Source organism: Mustela erminea, chromosome 3, assembly GCF_009829155.1.
Source record: "Mustela erminea isolate mMusErm1 chromosome 3, mMusErm1.Pri, whole genome shotgun sequence".
NCBI lineage: Eukaryota > Metazoa > Chordata > Mammalia > Carnivora > Mustelidae > Mustela > Mustela erminea.
The window spans coordinates 34,088,786-34,105,645 of NC_045616.1; the positions used below are offsets into that span (position 1 = coordinate 34,088,786).

The window sequence follows — 16,860 nt, forward strand, 5'->3', positions numbered from 1 at the left end:
GTTGGCACTAGAGGGAAACTTGGTAAACCACAGGAGTGTTTTGCTCAAAGTGATGCTTATTGATGGAACGTCTACACCTTGGCAGGCTGGGAGCAGGCACCACTTGTACCCCATCTTCTCAAAAGCATCTTCTATCAAAGGGAAGAGGAAGCAACCCAGAAAATTGAATTTCTGCAACCACTCACTGTGGACCCGTGCCAGGAAAATGGCAGTGTCTTAATCCAGTGGGCTACCCACAGTCAAATGGCCTGGGCACTATTTGTATAGTTCATCTTTGCTTTTAGTTTGCTTGGGTTCCTGAAGAAGTCAGGGCTGTTCTTGGGACCTGGACAGTTTGGTTTTATTCTCCTGCATTTATCTGGCTTTTCCTAACCCTATGTGATTTGTTTGGGTATGACTTCAGAGAATTCCATCCTTCCAGGGTACTCCCCAGAACGCACCAAGAACAGCAGAGAAGGCCATAACATAAAAGTTGGCAGAATTCACAATCCCCCACACCCCCATTATACTTGTGTTGCTTCTAATGTATTTAAACATAAATATGAAATCTGAAGATGTCTGACTAACAAAGCTGTTGCAGTGAGAAAGCTCCGTACTCTCTGAAGGAAAATGCTCAAACCGGTCATGAAGTGTGCACTCCTGGCACACTCTGAGAGTCAGACTGGGTCACAGAATGGTCCTGGGGAACTGACATTTCATATGGTGCAGTGAAGTGTTCATCAAGTGAAAGAGAGTTTCCTATCTTTGGCCACTTTGGTCACAAATTGGGAATAACTAAGACCCTTCCCAACCAAGACCCTTCCCTACCAGCTCCCCTTTATCTATGATTATGATTTGATGCTCAGAGTCTATACCTGGGGTTGGACTTAGAATTGTAGGGTTATGAAATACACTTGCTGTGGGGAACCAGGTGAACTTTGTGGAACGAATCTCTCTGACTCTAAAGCCAAAATAATAAATCTTATTAAAACATGCATATTTTCTGTACATTGCAAGAAAGGCCTAGCACCTGAGGAAGAATTATAGTGAATAAATTCACTTCTATGGGACATGGTCTTTTGCTTGAAGCAAAAACAATTCAGACTGCCAGGAGATGGGCCTTCAAAGCACCCCACAGTCAAACTAGAAGAAGTGTGCTGTACTTTGGGTTAGGAGAAAACATTCAGTCCTATTAAGAACAGTTCTGGGCACCCTGCCCTGTGCATTCCCTTCCAGCAGTCTGGCATTTCTTAAGAGCAGGCAGGCAAGTTTATTTCTACCTAGTCAAGTTATCTGTCAAAGGAAAATTCCTACAGAATAGGGTGTTTTGCTTTTTAATTTTTTCCCCTTCTGTGTTTAAAGAAGAACAAAGGCATGGATTGGCAAGCTGGCCAAGACTACAAGGATGGTCATTTGCCTGATCTCAGGAAAAACAGATTCCAGATCTCACTCTCAGACACCAAAGTTTTGAATCCAGGCAGGGCAACTGAGAAATTTGAGCCTCCGTTTGGAGGTGGGTGGGTGGGTTTAATCTTCACAAAGATTGTTCAGGCAACTTAAAAGACCCCCAGGTTGTATAATTTGACAAGAGCTAGATGAAGAAAATATTAATAAGAATTTGGACTCCTATACTTCATTTTCGTTACTCAAATTTTTGCTGCTTTGGTGTGGGAATTGGGATTTTTTTTTTTTTTTTATGGCCATCTTACATTTACCCTGTGTTGCTCAGAGCTTTGACCTTTTCCACTAATATCTGTCCTATACTTTCAAAATAAGGTATTCCCTCCTGTGACCAGATGGATTGCCTAGATGGTAGTAGTTTTTGCAAGGATGTTTTAACTGAGCACATAAGGGTGAGGTGGTGTTTCTGTTGTCCGATGACCAAAGTCTGGTTTCTTAGTATGTCACTTTAGAATCTGCTTTGGATAGTATCTACCATGTGCTTATTCTGATATTAAAGATGTTCTTAGCAAATGGGAGAAAGATGTGATATTTGGCTTTTTAGGAAGGGTACTGCTTTGGGGGAAGTATAGAGTACAGCTGAGGTTTTAACACAGTGGTGCTGTTGCGTTTGTATATCTAGGTAGGTTGGCTTATTTTGAACTTGTCTTCATGTCCGTGACCCTCTTTTCTGAATCTACGGAGAAAGTCTTTAGTATTGCACAGTTAAAATAATTTTAGACGTTTATGCATAGGGAATGTGCAGGGAACAACACAAAATATTGGCATGGAAGAGAGGAATGGTAAAATTGAATATGTCCAGGGGTTTAAGATAGAGTAGACATTGCTAGTGTTCTGACATTTCTCTGTAGGTAGGTAGGTCACCTAATGAGCTTACTTGGCCAAGTCAATAGGCTGCTTCCCTGGACATGCCTGCTCAGAGTGGTCTTTGTGTCCTAGGAAAAATCTCCCAAGAGCCTCTATTGATAGTGTCACTCCACTTGTCCTGTCTCCAGCACAAGGACGACAAGGATGCTATATTCTAAGCTGCATGTACCATGGGGCTGCTCCCAGAGTGGCCATGCAGTTGGCTTCAGTAAATGGATGCCTGGGAGTTCCCTACAAGGCAGGGCATCCTGAGCACCTGAGGAGAAACTCTCCGGTCTAAGGCCATTGCGATGTTATCCAATTAAGGCTGATGATAAAGGCCTTCCTGTTAGTAGCTGCATATGAGAAAAGGAAATACCAACCAGAAGTTAAAAAAAAAACAAAAACAAGAAACAAAAACAAAAAAAGTAGCACCCAGCACAGTTCCCTGTACCTGACGTGGCAGATGTTCAGGAAAAGCTTCCTGAGTGAATAAAGACGAGAGAAAACACATGATGAAATTCTGCTACCAGGGTCCTTACTATCACTTAGAACACTTCTTTGTAGAATATTTGAATCTGCTGGTCTCACTGGGACTGTGTGGGAAGAGAGTTTAAAAATTCAGAATTTGAATCTCCTTAGAATAAAATAAATATTCATGTTTCAAGGTTCTTACAAGTTTGCTGGCAAGGAGGGAGGCTAAATCTGTCTTCATGCTGCAGGCAAATATACCTACTACAAGATTCCTTTAATAAAATAAAAAGCAGGAGCTTTCCCTGCAAACGTCCTCCAAGGGCGCCTACCCTACACATTCGTGGGCTGTGTGGGGAGCAGGCCGGGCCTTATGGAAAAACCTAGCCAGGGTGATTTTTCATTGCGCAGTGGCTACCTCCTGAGATTATCAGGGGCATAAAAGAAAATCAAATCAATATCCAATTCAGTGTCCTTTAAGAAATGTTGTAGAGGCTTGAGAGGAATGTAATGTTTAATAACATACAGCAGGAAGCTCCTCAAAACCCCCTTATGAGGACAGGCATTCTCTCACTGCTGCTGCATTTCTTTGAAGGTTAGCCCTGGGGCAGCTTTGCATGGGGACTCTGTCACTGCCCTGGCCCCCCACCCCTTCAGTCTTGGTTTTTCCGAGCCTCTGGGTCTGCCTTCTGCATCTCAGCTCAGCTGTGCTGCACCACCACTGGCTTTGGGATGTTTCTACAATTCTTTCCCCTCAAACATGACTGGACAAAGACAAGAAACACTGTTCAGTTGGTTCATTGTTCATTTTCCTCCTTCCCTGCTGAATTCCGTTTCCCCAGAGTAGCGCTCACCCCAGGAAGGTCCCTCTGCGCGTGACCCCAGGAGCCAGTTAGCGGACGTTAGTCAGGAGGGGAAACAGGGCTGATCCGAGTGCTCTCATTGAGGCGACTGCGCCCTATCGCAACTAGAACTTTGTAACAAAGGATGAATAATGAGGGACCTTAGTTGATAGATCCAGATCCTAGTCAGCAAGACAATGGGGGTAGGTGTGGTCCAGCAGCATGGGGTGCCCAGAGCCAGGGATAGAAAACTGCTCCCAATGCAAGGGAGAGGGATTTGGTTTGCTCCCACTAAGGCCCACATACTGGCGGGTGACCTCTTTTGCTTCTTTGGCTCTGTATCTTTTTAATTATCTGTAGGGAAGGATCTGGCCTGGAGGCACTGGTCTCCTCCGGCTTTCTAGGGACATTATCCAAGTGTCTGTTCCACTTGAATCATTCCACACTCTCTGCAGCGGCTGCACCATTGTGTCTTAGAAGAACGGGTTCTTTGCTCTCTTGCCTTTGCAGATGCCCACCTCAGCTCCTTATTAACAGACAAACTAAAGTCTATGCTCATTACTTCCGTGCAGTTTAAAGTGACTGGAATTTAGTTCAGCGGGATCCTTCCACCACCTAAGACTCTCCGTCCTTATTAGTGAGCTAAGTGAGACTTGATGTCTATACTCAACAATTCAGAACTTAATCTTTGAATCAGTATGAGGCGGTAGGCTGGTTTTCAAGGGGTAATAAATATTTCCTTAAATTGAATTATGACCGAGATATGTAGTTTATACACCTTCTGCATTATAGCATTATTCTTTAAAGGAGAATTTTATGGGACTCTAAGACTAGCACTATCTCCTTCAAGTAGGTAATCTTGTACATGAGTATTTTCTTTTGTAGAAATGAATATGCAATTCTGGATTCTCCCAAGTAATACTGTATTCAGACTTGATGTGAAACTAACCAAAACAGAGAAAAATAAATAAAATTAAAATATTTAATAAAAAATTTCTGGTATGCATAAGCAAATCAGAGTTAGTAATAAAAGGGGTAACTTTATTTTAATGGTAAACTTCATGCTAACTTAATGGTATAATGGGAATGTAATATAAACTCATTTTCATATAAAATCTTTGTTTCCATTTAATTAACATATTAATACATAAAGAAGATGTGTCTTTTTCAGTGCCCGCCCCATGGTTGCCCTATTTTGCGTTATTCTCTGTTTTGTGTGAAGGCTCTGACCTAAATACAAAAGTCGGTCTTTACATGACTCAGAAGAGTGCTTATGGACAATCAGTTCTGTTGCTAAGAAACTTCTAAAGTGTCAGTGGTGTGATCAAGGGAGTATGTGTAAAAAGCACAAGAGTGCTGAGACAAAGAGCCTCCTTGCAGAGTCTATCAGTCTCACTTCGGATAACGCCTGGCCACAAAACAGTGTCCACAGGGTTTACTCCCTTTGGTTGTCAGGTACAGTCTGAGAACATCTCCTAATCACAAGCAAGCCCCTGAAAGTGGAATAAATGCCTGAGACAACTGAACGACAGCAATGTGCTGTCGCTGATTTTTGCATTGTAAGTGTTAGGTTTATCCCACTAACGAGGTTCTCAGTGTGGGGCCATATGTGATAACTAAAACACTTTCTTCTTGACACAATCTTGTAGAGTTATTTTAGTGGTATTAGCCAAACTATAAAAAACTATATGGCAAAACCAAAATACAACATAGACAAGAAAACCATACTATGGCTTAAAGGAAATTAAACCTATTTCAATGAGTAAACATTAGCTTTTCTTTTAAAAATAACCTTCAAATGAAAAACAGTTGTGGAATGTGTACTGAACAATGGCTAATACAATTAGGCTCATGGTCTATACTGATCTGCTAGTAAGATGTTTCAGTAATATTGTATTTGTGATAAAATGGTGAATTATGGATGAAGAACTTTATTGCCTATATTAAATTTGGGAGATGAGACGGAAATGATTACATGAGACCTTTCACTGGGGACTCAGTGGTGAGATGGGCTGAAATAAGGCCTCTGGTTTTAAAAGTTTAAATAAAACTTATTAATCCTTTATTATTATTTTTCTAGAAGAGAAAGAATATATTGGCTTTGAGAAGTAGCCTTAGATTGCATGGAATATGAAATTAATTTTAGGTTTCAAATATTGGCAATAAATGTTAATTTAACATTAAAAGATTTCTTGAAAAATGATGAACTACCTAAATATTTGTCATAAAGGTTTGCTGGTGATTCACGATAAAAAAATGCAGGTAAGTCAGGCTGCCTGGGCTTATTTCCCCCCTACCCCTACTCTGTACTCATAAATTTAAGGAATTATGACAGGAACTGCATAGGAGTGATAGATGGAACTCTTGGAAAATCCATTAACAACACAGATTTGTGACCCGGCTTAATTACATTCAGTCTAGTGGCAATTTTGGTTTCTGTTTTCTTACTAAACAAGTTATGAGGCTTTGTGCATTTCTGAAGCCTTCTTTCCCTACATCAACTTGCAGATTCAGAACGGTATTTGTATGTGTGCTTTCTGGGTATGGATTAGCCTCTTAAAGTACATAATTCCAATAATTATCAGTGACAGAAGGGATGAATAAATTATGCTCTAAGCACAACAAAATTAACAGTAAAAAAATGGTTTGCATAAGTTTTTCTTAATGCATGCGCCTATATTAAATTTAATATTCCATACAACTTATCCTGAAAGACTCCCGATGAGTGATTAATCCTGAACTATACCACTGCCTGCTTTGGGACAAAGAATAAAATAGAATTTAAATGCTGCAGATGTCACGATGTTTTGAAAGGCTTCTTTAATTTAAGCACAGAGTTATGATGTGAATTGCAAATTCTAACAGCCTGGATGAGTGAAATATCAATGCCATGTTCATTCTTTACACCAGAATGCAAAGATTAAGCTTCAGGTCTTGTTCACAAAATTAAAGCCAAAACCATCATTCCCTCTCCTTGCTGAGAGCTTAGCGTTGAGGCTAGTAAGTGATGAGGGTCTGTTTTCTTTAAACAAAGAATATCATGAAGAGATTCATTTGGAAATACGGACAAAGGGTAAAAATGTCCCACCTGACTCTTCTTTTGAAGACTGGCAAGTGCCTGAAGACCACAGCAAGCACTTAATGCATCCGGGCTTTGATTTACCGCAATATAGGCCATCAAAAGAAGTTTCAATTTTTTACCGTATTTGACAGAAAGGAATACATTGCTGATTTTTTTAAAAAGTTGCTTTGTATATTGTAATATATTTTGAGGGCAAGTTTACTTGGCTTTCATTTTGATCTGGATGTAGTAATTATCAAATGTGTACAAAATTTGCAAGGAAGTTGAAATGACAGACTCAAGCTATTTTGTTCTCTTCAGTATTATCCTTTATACTCTTCAAAGTACTGGGTGTGAGTTCTGTGCGATGGTATTCCTAAGCAGCGAACAACAGCTGGAGAGGAAAGGAGGAATTTTCTATCCCATAAGCTCTTCCAATAGATATAACCAAACGATCACTAAGGTGCTATTTATCTGAACACAGGCCCGAGCACTTAGTAAAAGCTCCCAAGCCACATTTACCCCTGAGTGTGACCATCTCCTACACACATATTTATCCTGAGAGGCAACTATATACAGAACACGGGGTAAGTTCCCTGGATGCAACTGACACGCAGCTCAACAGACTCCTCCTCTTAACTCTGTGTTCCATCTTATTCACATGACGTGTCTCCAGAATGGTGCTCGCATACGGGTCGGAGAAGATAAGGTTATCCTAAGACAAGGATACATTCCTGGCAGCAGTGTAAGGGTAAATGAAGGGGGAAAGTGGAAACAGGAGGGATGCCCCTCTATCTTCTTCAATAACGTTCACTTGACTTCTTTACCATTTACTACTGCTTAATGGTGTGTGTGTGTGTGTGTGTGTGTGTATGCAGGCACATGTGCATGTGTGTACGTACATCCGTGTGTTTACAAACTAGAATCATGAAATTCCTTTGGCTCTGGAAACTGACACAAATAAAGGGAATTAAATACCAGGATGCCTCCTCTGAGGTGAAAGTAACTTAACCAAAAGTAGGCTGTTATTTCTGTGGACGTGTGCTTTATAGTCTCACCAAATTTTTTTTTTTTTTCTGCCATTAGGCTTTAAGTATGAACTTCTGAAAACATTTCTTAGAACTTTTCCTGTGATTTCAGACCATAAAATAAAAGGTGTGTGAGTATGTAAAAACTCTGAAAAGAAGGCAGATTTTATATTCTCCTTCTCTTTCTCTAGCTGTTCCTTTCTCAAGACTCCTCTCCCACACACACCTCTCAAAAACATCTTTTCAAGAGCGGCTGTTGCAACCCTAAGAGCGTGCTCTTGAGGACATTCCATGCGTCACTGTCTGACGCCCAGACCAAGGAGGCCAGGGAAACAACTAGCTTCCTAATAATAGAGGAGTGTGATGCTTCTCACACTGTACTTCTTTCTGGCAAGAAAGAAGAGAAAGACCCTAAGTGGTCCAACTAGCTCCCAATAGAAAATGATGTTGACAAACAGAATCTTGCCTTGGCAGAGCAAAAAGTCACTTTTGGTTGGAATGTGTCTTGCAGACAATGGCATTACCAGTGCTGCTCTAGCACCCATGGAGTCAGTCTGAGGCACAGGAGAGCAGCCTGGGAACTGTGCCTGAAGTAGAAAACCTTTGAGAAACATCAGTGGTCCTGGTGTGTAAAAGATCTGATCATCCCTCCCACTGAGGGGCTGTGCTTTTCTATTTACAATGGCCTAAAATGGCAGGATTGCTGTGGTGAGCTAATAAAGCCCTTGGTAAGAGTGTCTGTTTCTGGAATACATTGGCCTTTGCCTTTTTTTTCTGTCAGTGGCACATACTTAAAAAAACAGTTAATAACAAGAATCACCTTAGAAGACTGTTGTAGGTAATGCAGTATAAACTCATTGTTAATGAGAACAGTGTCACTCTGTTGGAGGACCAGGTCCCAGAAGCTGTTTGCACCGTTCCGTCACTGTGCGATTTTCCTCTTGATGACAGTGAGTTCTTTCTGAAGTTCACTGAACTTGGGGCGGTTTTCAGGTTTATAATCCCAGCACTTCATCATAATTTTGAAAATGTCCTCTGGGCAGTGCTGAGGGGCTGACATTCGGTATCCTGAAGACCCAAGAGGAATAGAACAGAGTTTAGAATGGAGAGAAGATAGGAACAGTCACACAGGGCAGTATGCAGTGTGTAATCTTAGTACCTTATGTTGCAGGTATAATAGAAACCCCCCAAAACCCATTTCAGGACAAACTGACTTCTGTTTTCTGCAAGTGATGTAGAATTCAGTATTACAGAGGCATCGAATTACCTTCTAGCTTCAATAGCTTATTTTCCATTTGTTTATTTGTCACAGAGTCTGAGGTAAGATAAATCACATACACATGCATATTTCAGTTGTTCTAAGTATTTACTTTTGCTTTTAGAATTTGCTTTATAGATGCTGTGGGCAGAGATTTTTTTTTTTTTTTCATCATCAATACAACCCAGGTTTTTGAAGATGAAGAGAAGATAAGGATTTTACAAATGCTAAAAGTGAAATAAAAATGAGTAGGAGCTCTATTCCCTGACAGCCCAAGAAGAAGAATTGTGAATTCAGAGCTGTCTGGTGGTGTGCTGGGCGGCACGGACGTGCCTGTGCGGCTGCGAGTCTTCCTCCTGCACCTGGTTCAACAGCCAGCCTCCTGGAGAGGGGCCTCCCACGAGGGCATTACTGGGTCAGAAGCATTCTCTCTGGTGAGAGCTCTAGACCACACGATAGCATGCCAGCTGGCCCCCAGCACCGACCTGTTCCTGTTTCTGATCTGGGAACAGCTTATGGTTTCTTCAGAAATGTTAGACAATTTTCAAAAACATCTCTCTGAAGTCCAACTACATTTCGATTAAGAATACTATTAGTGGTGTTCATCTGGCATAGAATAAAAAAATAGGAGTTGGAGGAACACTACTCTCTTTGGCTTGAAGATAGTGCATGGCACAACGTTGCAGACGTCATGCCAGGCAGGGGGAATGCAAGGAAAGCTTATAGCTCTGTTTTTAAACTCTTGGAGTCTTTAAAAGTTTCTTTTGCTGTGGTTGGTTTTGTCACAGAAGAGCCACACCGTCCATGGGAGGCAAAAGCACAAAAGTGGTATGTCTCCTTCTCCCGCTAGGACCTCCATAGACACGGCACTAGCACCGTCCCTGGGAGCTGGATGTGAACACTGCTACCCCCGTTTTTGGCTCACCTCTTTCCACTTGCTCCCGTGCTTGTTGATTTGTCATTCCAGGGTATGGACAGACCCCCAAGCTGAATGTCTCCCAGAGGAGGATGCCGAAGCTCCACACGTCACTCTCAGAACTGTATCTCCCTGGAGGGAAACAAAACCATAACAGGTAAAGTGTGTAAGTAGGGGACCATTTCTGGTTAAACATGCCTTTGTCAGTTACATGTCAGCATATTTAAATTTACCAGTGGAATGCAATAACTAGTGATCTTATTTCTTCACTAGTTTTACTTTCCAGGACTAGTGATATTACCAATTAAATGAATACTCATCAGGCTGCTGGTTTAACAAAAGCAATTTTCAAATGACTTTTCCCCCACCAAAAAGACAAATATTCAGGCAGCATGCAAGTTTACTTTCCCTGTAGTATCTAAATGAGATGGATGGTTTCTATTAAAAAAAAGATACAAATTTGTACACATCAATGCCTAGGAGATTAAATAAGTTGGATTTCTGCAATTTTGTGTTCTGCCTCCATCATTTTCTTTCTGTTAAAATTACAAACATACTTAAAGCAATAATGAAAGTTTCTTGACTTCAATTTTTTACTTGTCACTGTTTACAGATATTCTTACATCCTTAAAGGTCTCATTTTTCTCCACTCTTTCATTTATAGAAAATATACTTTTTTCTGCATATATTTTGAATACGGTAGAATTAACATTGCTGACTGATAAGAACAACTTCTTTAAATTACATGGTGCCTTGTTTTGTCCAGCTATCTTGGTGCACCTGTTTTACTGAGCTACATCTCCATGAGCTAAGTTCTTTGGATTTTTTTTTTTGGTAGTCTTTGAGAGAAGCACAGACATAAAAACACAAGATACGTTCTGGAGGTGGATATGAAATCAAGGAGGGAAATGGAAAAATCCTTTCTATCCTCTAAGACACAAAAAATTTAAAGACGTTCATAACATATTTTAATTTTATATATAGAGCATACACTATCATAACTAAACCCCATTTGTAGTGGTGTAAAACGGTTCTTAAATGATTTCATTTTTATCCCCGTTGTAAGCTACCCACCTCAACTCTGCCACTGTAGGATTATAAACACCCCTCGGGTAAAAACATCTTGTTACTTTAAAGTAAGATGGCTTTTTCTCTCCCTTGAACAAAGTAAAATGAGAATGATAGTGTGCCTGCGCTTTGATAACTTCTGTGACATCAGAGTCTAGAGTGTAGTTGCTGATTATTCCCTCCAGCTGTGTGAATTAGCTTGCTTCTTACTAGATAGTAATTACGGAAATTCACTATGCTGTTTGGTGGCGAGATTAGTTTTCTTGTCTGCATATCAACCCTTTTCATGTTTGCCATCCAATAATTTAATACTTTGCATAGAAGTCATTCAATGACTATAAGTTACGATTAATGCTTGAAGAAAGGTGTACAGAGCCAAATACTTTATTTTTGTAAGATGATATATCAGGGTAGAGATCAAGAAAAAGGCATGTTGCATATAAACCAAGATCACACTCCCAAAAGTGAAAGTTAATAAATGAATTCTATAACCTTAACCTTAAACCTGGTTTTGCTGGATAATTTAATTTAAAAAAAATTTAATTTCTCTGCTTATTTTAATGAGATATAATTGATACATATTATATCAGTTTCAGGTGTACAGCATAATGATTCAGTATTTGTATGTATTGCAAAATGATCAATACAGTAGGATTAACTGACATCCATCACCATACTTAGTTACAAAAATTTTTTTCTTGTGAGGAAAACTTTAAAGACTCACTGTCTTAGCCACTTCAACATGTGCAATACAGTAGTATTAATTATAGTCACAATGCTGTGTTTTATATTCCCATGATTTATTAATTTCACAACAGGAAATTTGTGCCTTTTGCCCCACTTCACCCATATTAACATCTCCTACCTCTGGCAACCACCAATCTGCTCCCTGTATCCATGGCCTTGGTTTGTTTGTTTGTTTGTTTCTTTCTTTCATTTGAAGATTTTACATGAAAGTGTAATCATATTGTATTTATCTTTCTCTGACTTATTTCCTGTAGCATAATGAGCCTGATGTTCATCCATATTGTCACAAATGGCAAGATACTATTTTTTATGGCTGAATAATATTCCACTGTATATGTAATACCACACCTACTTTATCCTTTATCTGTCAGTGGGCACTTGTTTCCATGTCCTAGCTACCATAAATAATGCTGCAATGAACATGGGGGGTGCACATATCTCTTCAAGTTAGTGTTTTCCTTTTCTTCAAATAAATACCCAGAAGTGGAAATACTATATCATATGGTAGTTCTATTTTTATTTTGGGGGGGAATCATCATACAGTTTTCCATAGTGGCTGCACTATAAATACTTCCACCAGCAGCGCACAAAGATTCTCTTTTTTCACATCCTAACAAACATGTTATTTGTTGTCTTCTTGATTATAGTCATTGTAACAGGTGCAAGGTGATCTTATTTTAGTTTGTTTTATACACTGGTATTACAGTACCATTGACTATATTCCCTATGCTGTACCTTTCATCTCTTTGACTTATTCTGTAACTGGAAGCCTGTACCTCCCTCTACCTTTCATCCATTTTGCCTATTCCCCCCAAACATCTCCCCTCTGTTAACCATCAATTTGTTCTGTGTTTATGGATATTTTCCTGCTTTTGTTTTGTTTTTTAGATTAAGTATGTAAGTGAAATTTGTCTTTGACTTATTTCATTCTAGACCCATCTGTGTTGTCATAAGTGGCAAAATTTCATCCTTTTTTATAGTTGAGTAATGGTCTATTGTATATGCACACACCATATCTTCTCCATTCATCCATCTCTCGATGGACATGTAGGTTGCTTCTATATGTTGGCTATTTTAAATAAGGGTGCCATAAACAGGAGTGCATATATCTTTCTGAATAAACGTCTTCATTTTCTTTTGATAAAAGAGTAGTGAGATTATAGGATCATATTTTTATTGTTTACTACAATGGCTATACTAATTTACATTCCTACCAACAGTGTGAAGTGCTCCTTTTTTTCCACATTCTTGCCAATACTTGTTATTTATTTTTGATTCAAGCCATTATTAGAGGTATAAGGTGATATTTCATTGTGGTTTTGATTTGCATTTCCTTGATGACTAGTGATATTAAGCAACTTTTCATGTCTGTTGGCCACCTGTATGTTTTCTTTGGAAAAAAAAAAATGTCTGTTCAGGTCCTCTGCCCATTATTTAATATTACTATTTGTGTGTTTGGTGTTGAGTTGTGTAATTTCTTTATATACTTTGATATTAACCCCTCATCAGATATCTTATTTGCAAATATCTTCTCCCATTCAGTAGGCTACCTTTTTATTTTGTTCATGGTTTCCTTTGCTGTGCAGAAGCTTTTTATTTTGGTGTAGTCCTAATAGTTCATTTTTGCTTTTGTTTCCTTTGCCTGAGGAGATATACCTAGAGAAATACTGCTAAGGCTATATCAAAAATACTACTGCCTATGTTTTCTTGTAAGAGTTTTATGGTTTCAGGTCTCACATTTAGGTCTTCATTTTGAGTTTATTTTTGTGTATGGTGTAAGAAAGTAGTCCAGTTTCATTCTTTTGGATGCAGCTGTCTAGTTTTCCCAGCACCATTTATTATTATTTAAAAAGATATTTATTTAAGTAATTTCTATATACAAAGTGGGTATCAAACTCATGACCCCTAGATCAAGAGTCACACAGTTTTATGACTGAGCCAGCCAGGAGGTCCATCCCAGCACCATTTATTAAAAGGTTTTTTCCTCAATGTATATTCTTGTTTCTTTTGTCATAGATTAAGTAACCACATATGCACGAGTTTATTTCTGGATTCTCTTCTGTTCCATTGATCTATGTGTCTATTTTAATGCCAATATCATACTGTTATAATTACTACAGCTTTGTAGTACATCTGGTAGCTTGGGATTGTGATACCTCTAGATTTGTGCTTCTTTCTCAATATTGGTTCCATACAAATTTAAGATTATTTGTTCTAGTTCTTTGAGAAATACTATTGGTATTTTGATAGGGATTTCATTGAATCTGTAGGTTGCTTTTGGTAGTATAGACATTTTAACAATATTGCTACTTCTAATCCATGAGCATGGTATGTCTTTCCATTTGCTTTTGTCCTCTTCAATTTCTTCCATCAACATTTTACAGTTTCCAGAATATAGGTCTTTCATCTTCTTGGTTAAGTTTATTTCTAGGATTTTTATTCTTTTAGTGCAGCTATAATTGGAATTGTTTTCTTAATTTCTCTTTCTGCTAGTTGTTAGTGTATAGAAATGCAACAGATTTCTAAATGTTAATTTATATCCTGCAACTTTACTAAATTTATTTATTCTAATGGTTTTTGGTACAGGTTGTTGGGTTTTCTTTTTATAGTAACCTGTCATCTGTAAATAGTGATAGTTTTACTTCTTCCTTACCAACTTGGACACCCTTTTGTCTTTTACTTTGTCTCATTGCTATGGCTATGACTTCTAGTACTATCTTGGATAAAAGTGGTGAAAATGGACATCCTTGTCTTATTCTTTATCTTAGAGGAAAAGATCTCAGTTTTTCACCATTGAATATGATGTGAGCTGTGGTTTTTCATATAGGGCATTTACTATGCTGAGGTATGTTCCCTCTAAACCCACCTTACTTAGAATTTTTATCACAAATGGATGTTGAATTTGGTCAGATGCATTCTGTGCATCTAACTGAAATGATCATATGATTCTTACCCTTTGTTTTGTTATTGTGGTGTATCACTTTGATTGATTTGTGTATACTGAACCATCCTTGCACTTAATAAATCTTGCTTGATGGTGGTGGATGATCCTTTTAATGTAATGCTGAATGTGGTTTGCTAATATTTTGTTGAGGGTTTTTGCCTCAAAACCCCTCATCAGGGATATTGGCCTGTAGTTCATCAGGGATATTGGCCTGTAGTTCTCTTTTTTTGTACTGCCTTGGTATGTTTTGGTATGAAGGTAAGGCTGGCTTTAGAGGATGTATTTGGAAGCTTTCTCTTCTCTTCTATTTCATGTAGTTTGTGGAGGATAAGTATTAAGTCTTCTTTAAATGTTTAGTAAATTCACCCATGAATCCATCTGGTTCTGGACTTTTGTTTTTTGGGAGTTTTTTGATGACCAATTCAATTGTGTCATTAGCAATTGGTTTGTTCAGATTTTCAATCTGTTCCTGATTTTTAGAAGAATATATGTTTCTAGGAATTCATACATTTCTTCTAGGTTGTCCAATTCATTGGCATATAATTTTTCATAATAGTCCTCCTGTAATCCTTTATATTTCTGTCACCTTGGTTGTTACTTTTCTTTCACTTCAGGTTTTCTGTATTTGGGTCCTCTTTTTTTTTTTTTTTTCTTGAAGAGTTTGGCTAAAGATTCGGCAATTTTGTTGATCTTTTCAAAGAACCAGATCTTGGTTTCACTGATTTTTTTTCTATTGCTTTCTTAAGTCTCTGTTTCATTTATTTCTACTTTGGTCTTTATTATTTCCTTCCTTCTACTAACGCTGGGCTTTGTATGTTCTTCTTTTTCTAGTTCCTTTAGGTGTAAGGTTAGATTGTTACAGATTTTTGTTGGTTTGTTTCTTGAGGAAAACCTGTATTGCTATGAATTGAATTTCCCTTTTAGAATTACTTCTGCTGCATCTCAAAAGATTTTTGAATCATTGTGTTTTCATTTTTTTTTATTTCCTTTTATTTTTTTGAGATTTTATTATTAGAGCAAACACAAGCAAGGGGAGCAGCAGGCAGAGGGAGAAGTGGGCTCCCCACTGAGCCAGAAGCCTGATGCAGGACTCTGTCCCAGGACTCTGGGATCATGACCTGAGCTGAAGGCAGACATCTAACTGAGCCACCCAGGCATCCCTTTATTTCCTCTTTGATTTCTTCACTGAATCATTGCTTGGTTGGTGGTAAGTTGTTCAGAAACAATGTATGATATGATAACAGTTGTCTTAAATTTATTGAGAGCTATTTTGTGGCATAATGTGATCTAATCTGGGGAATGTTTCATGTGCATTTGAAAAGAATGTGTATTCTGTTGTTTTTGGATGGAGTCTTCTATATATATGTTAAGTCCATCTGATCTATTGTGCCATTCAAAGACATTGTTTCCTTATTGATTTTCTGCCTGGATGATCTCTCCATTGATGTGATTTGGGTGTTAAAGTCTATTATTTTATTAGTTTATTATTATCTCCCTTTATGTCTATTAATATTTGCTTTATGTATTTAAGCACTCCAATATTGGGTGTATAGATATTTACAACTGTTATATCCTCTTAATCCCTTTATCATTATGTATTGCTCTTTGTCTCTTGCTACAGTCATTATTTTAAAGTCTGTTTGGTCTTATATGAACATTGCCCTTTGCTTTCATAATTTTCTTCTAATTATGTTGTCTTCTTTTCCACTTAAAGAAGTCCCTTTAACATTTCTTGTAAGAAATGTTTCTTGTAAGACCAGTTTAGTGGTGATGAAGTCCTTTAACTTTTGTTTGTCTGGAAAACTCTTTATTTCTTCTTTAATTCTGAATAATAACCTTGCCAGGTAGAGTATTCTCAGTTGTAGGTTTTTCCCTTTCAGCACTTTGAATATCATGATGCATTTTCTTTTGGCCTGCAAAATTTCTGCTGAAAAGTAAGGCAGTAGCTTTATAGGATTTCCCTTGTATATTACAAGCTGCTTTTCTTTTACTGATTTAACATTTTTATCTTTGATCTTTGAAAATTCAATTATATGTGTCATGATGTGGGTCTCCTTGGGTTTATCTTGTTTGGAACTCTCTTTGCTTCCTGAACCTGGATGTTTGTTTCCTTCCCCAGGTTAGCTAAGTTTTCAGCCATTATTTCTTGAAATAGGTTTTCTGTTCCTTTCTCTTCTCCTTCTGGAACCACTATAATATGAGTATTTATTCACTTGATGTTAAGATCAAGGTTATGATC

The 16,860-nt window shown here is 38.2% G+C and overlaps 1 protein-coding gene across 5 annotated transcripts in view; it reads right to left on the bottom strand.

The window, feature by feature from the left end:
* Positions 1-7,722: 7,722 nt before the first annotated feature.
* FER (FER tyrosine kinase) overlaps positions 7,723-16,860 on the bottom strand; it is a 468,361-nt gene continuing 459,223 nt past the window's right edge. For all 5 annotated transcript variants that reach the window (XM_032335588.1, XM_032335590.1, XM_032335589.1 and 2 more), the window contains 2 exons: positions 9,872-9,994; positions 7,723-8,756 (listed from right to left, as the gene is read on the bottom strand). In XM_032335588.1, coding sequence (XP_032191479.1) covers positions 8,611-8,756; positions 9,872-9,994 — 269 coding nt within the window. In that variant the 3' untranslated portion in view covers positions 7,723-8,610. The remainder of the gene's footprint in view (positions 8,757-9,871; positions 9,995-16,860) is intronic.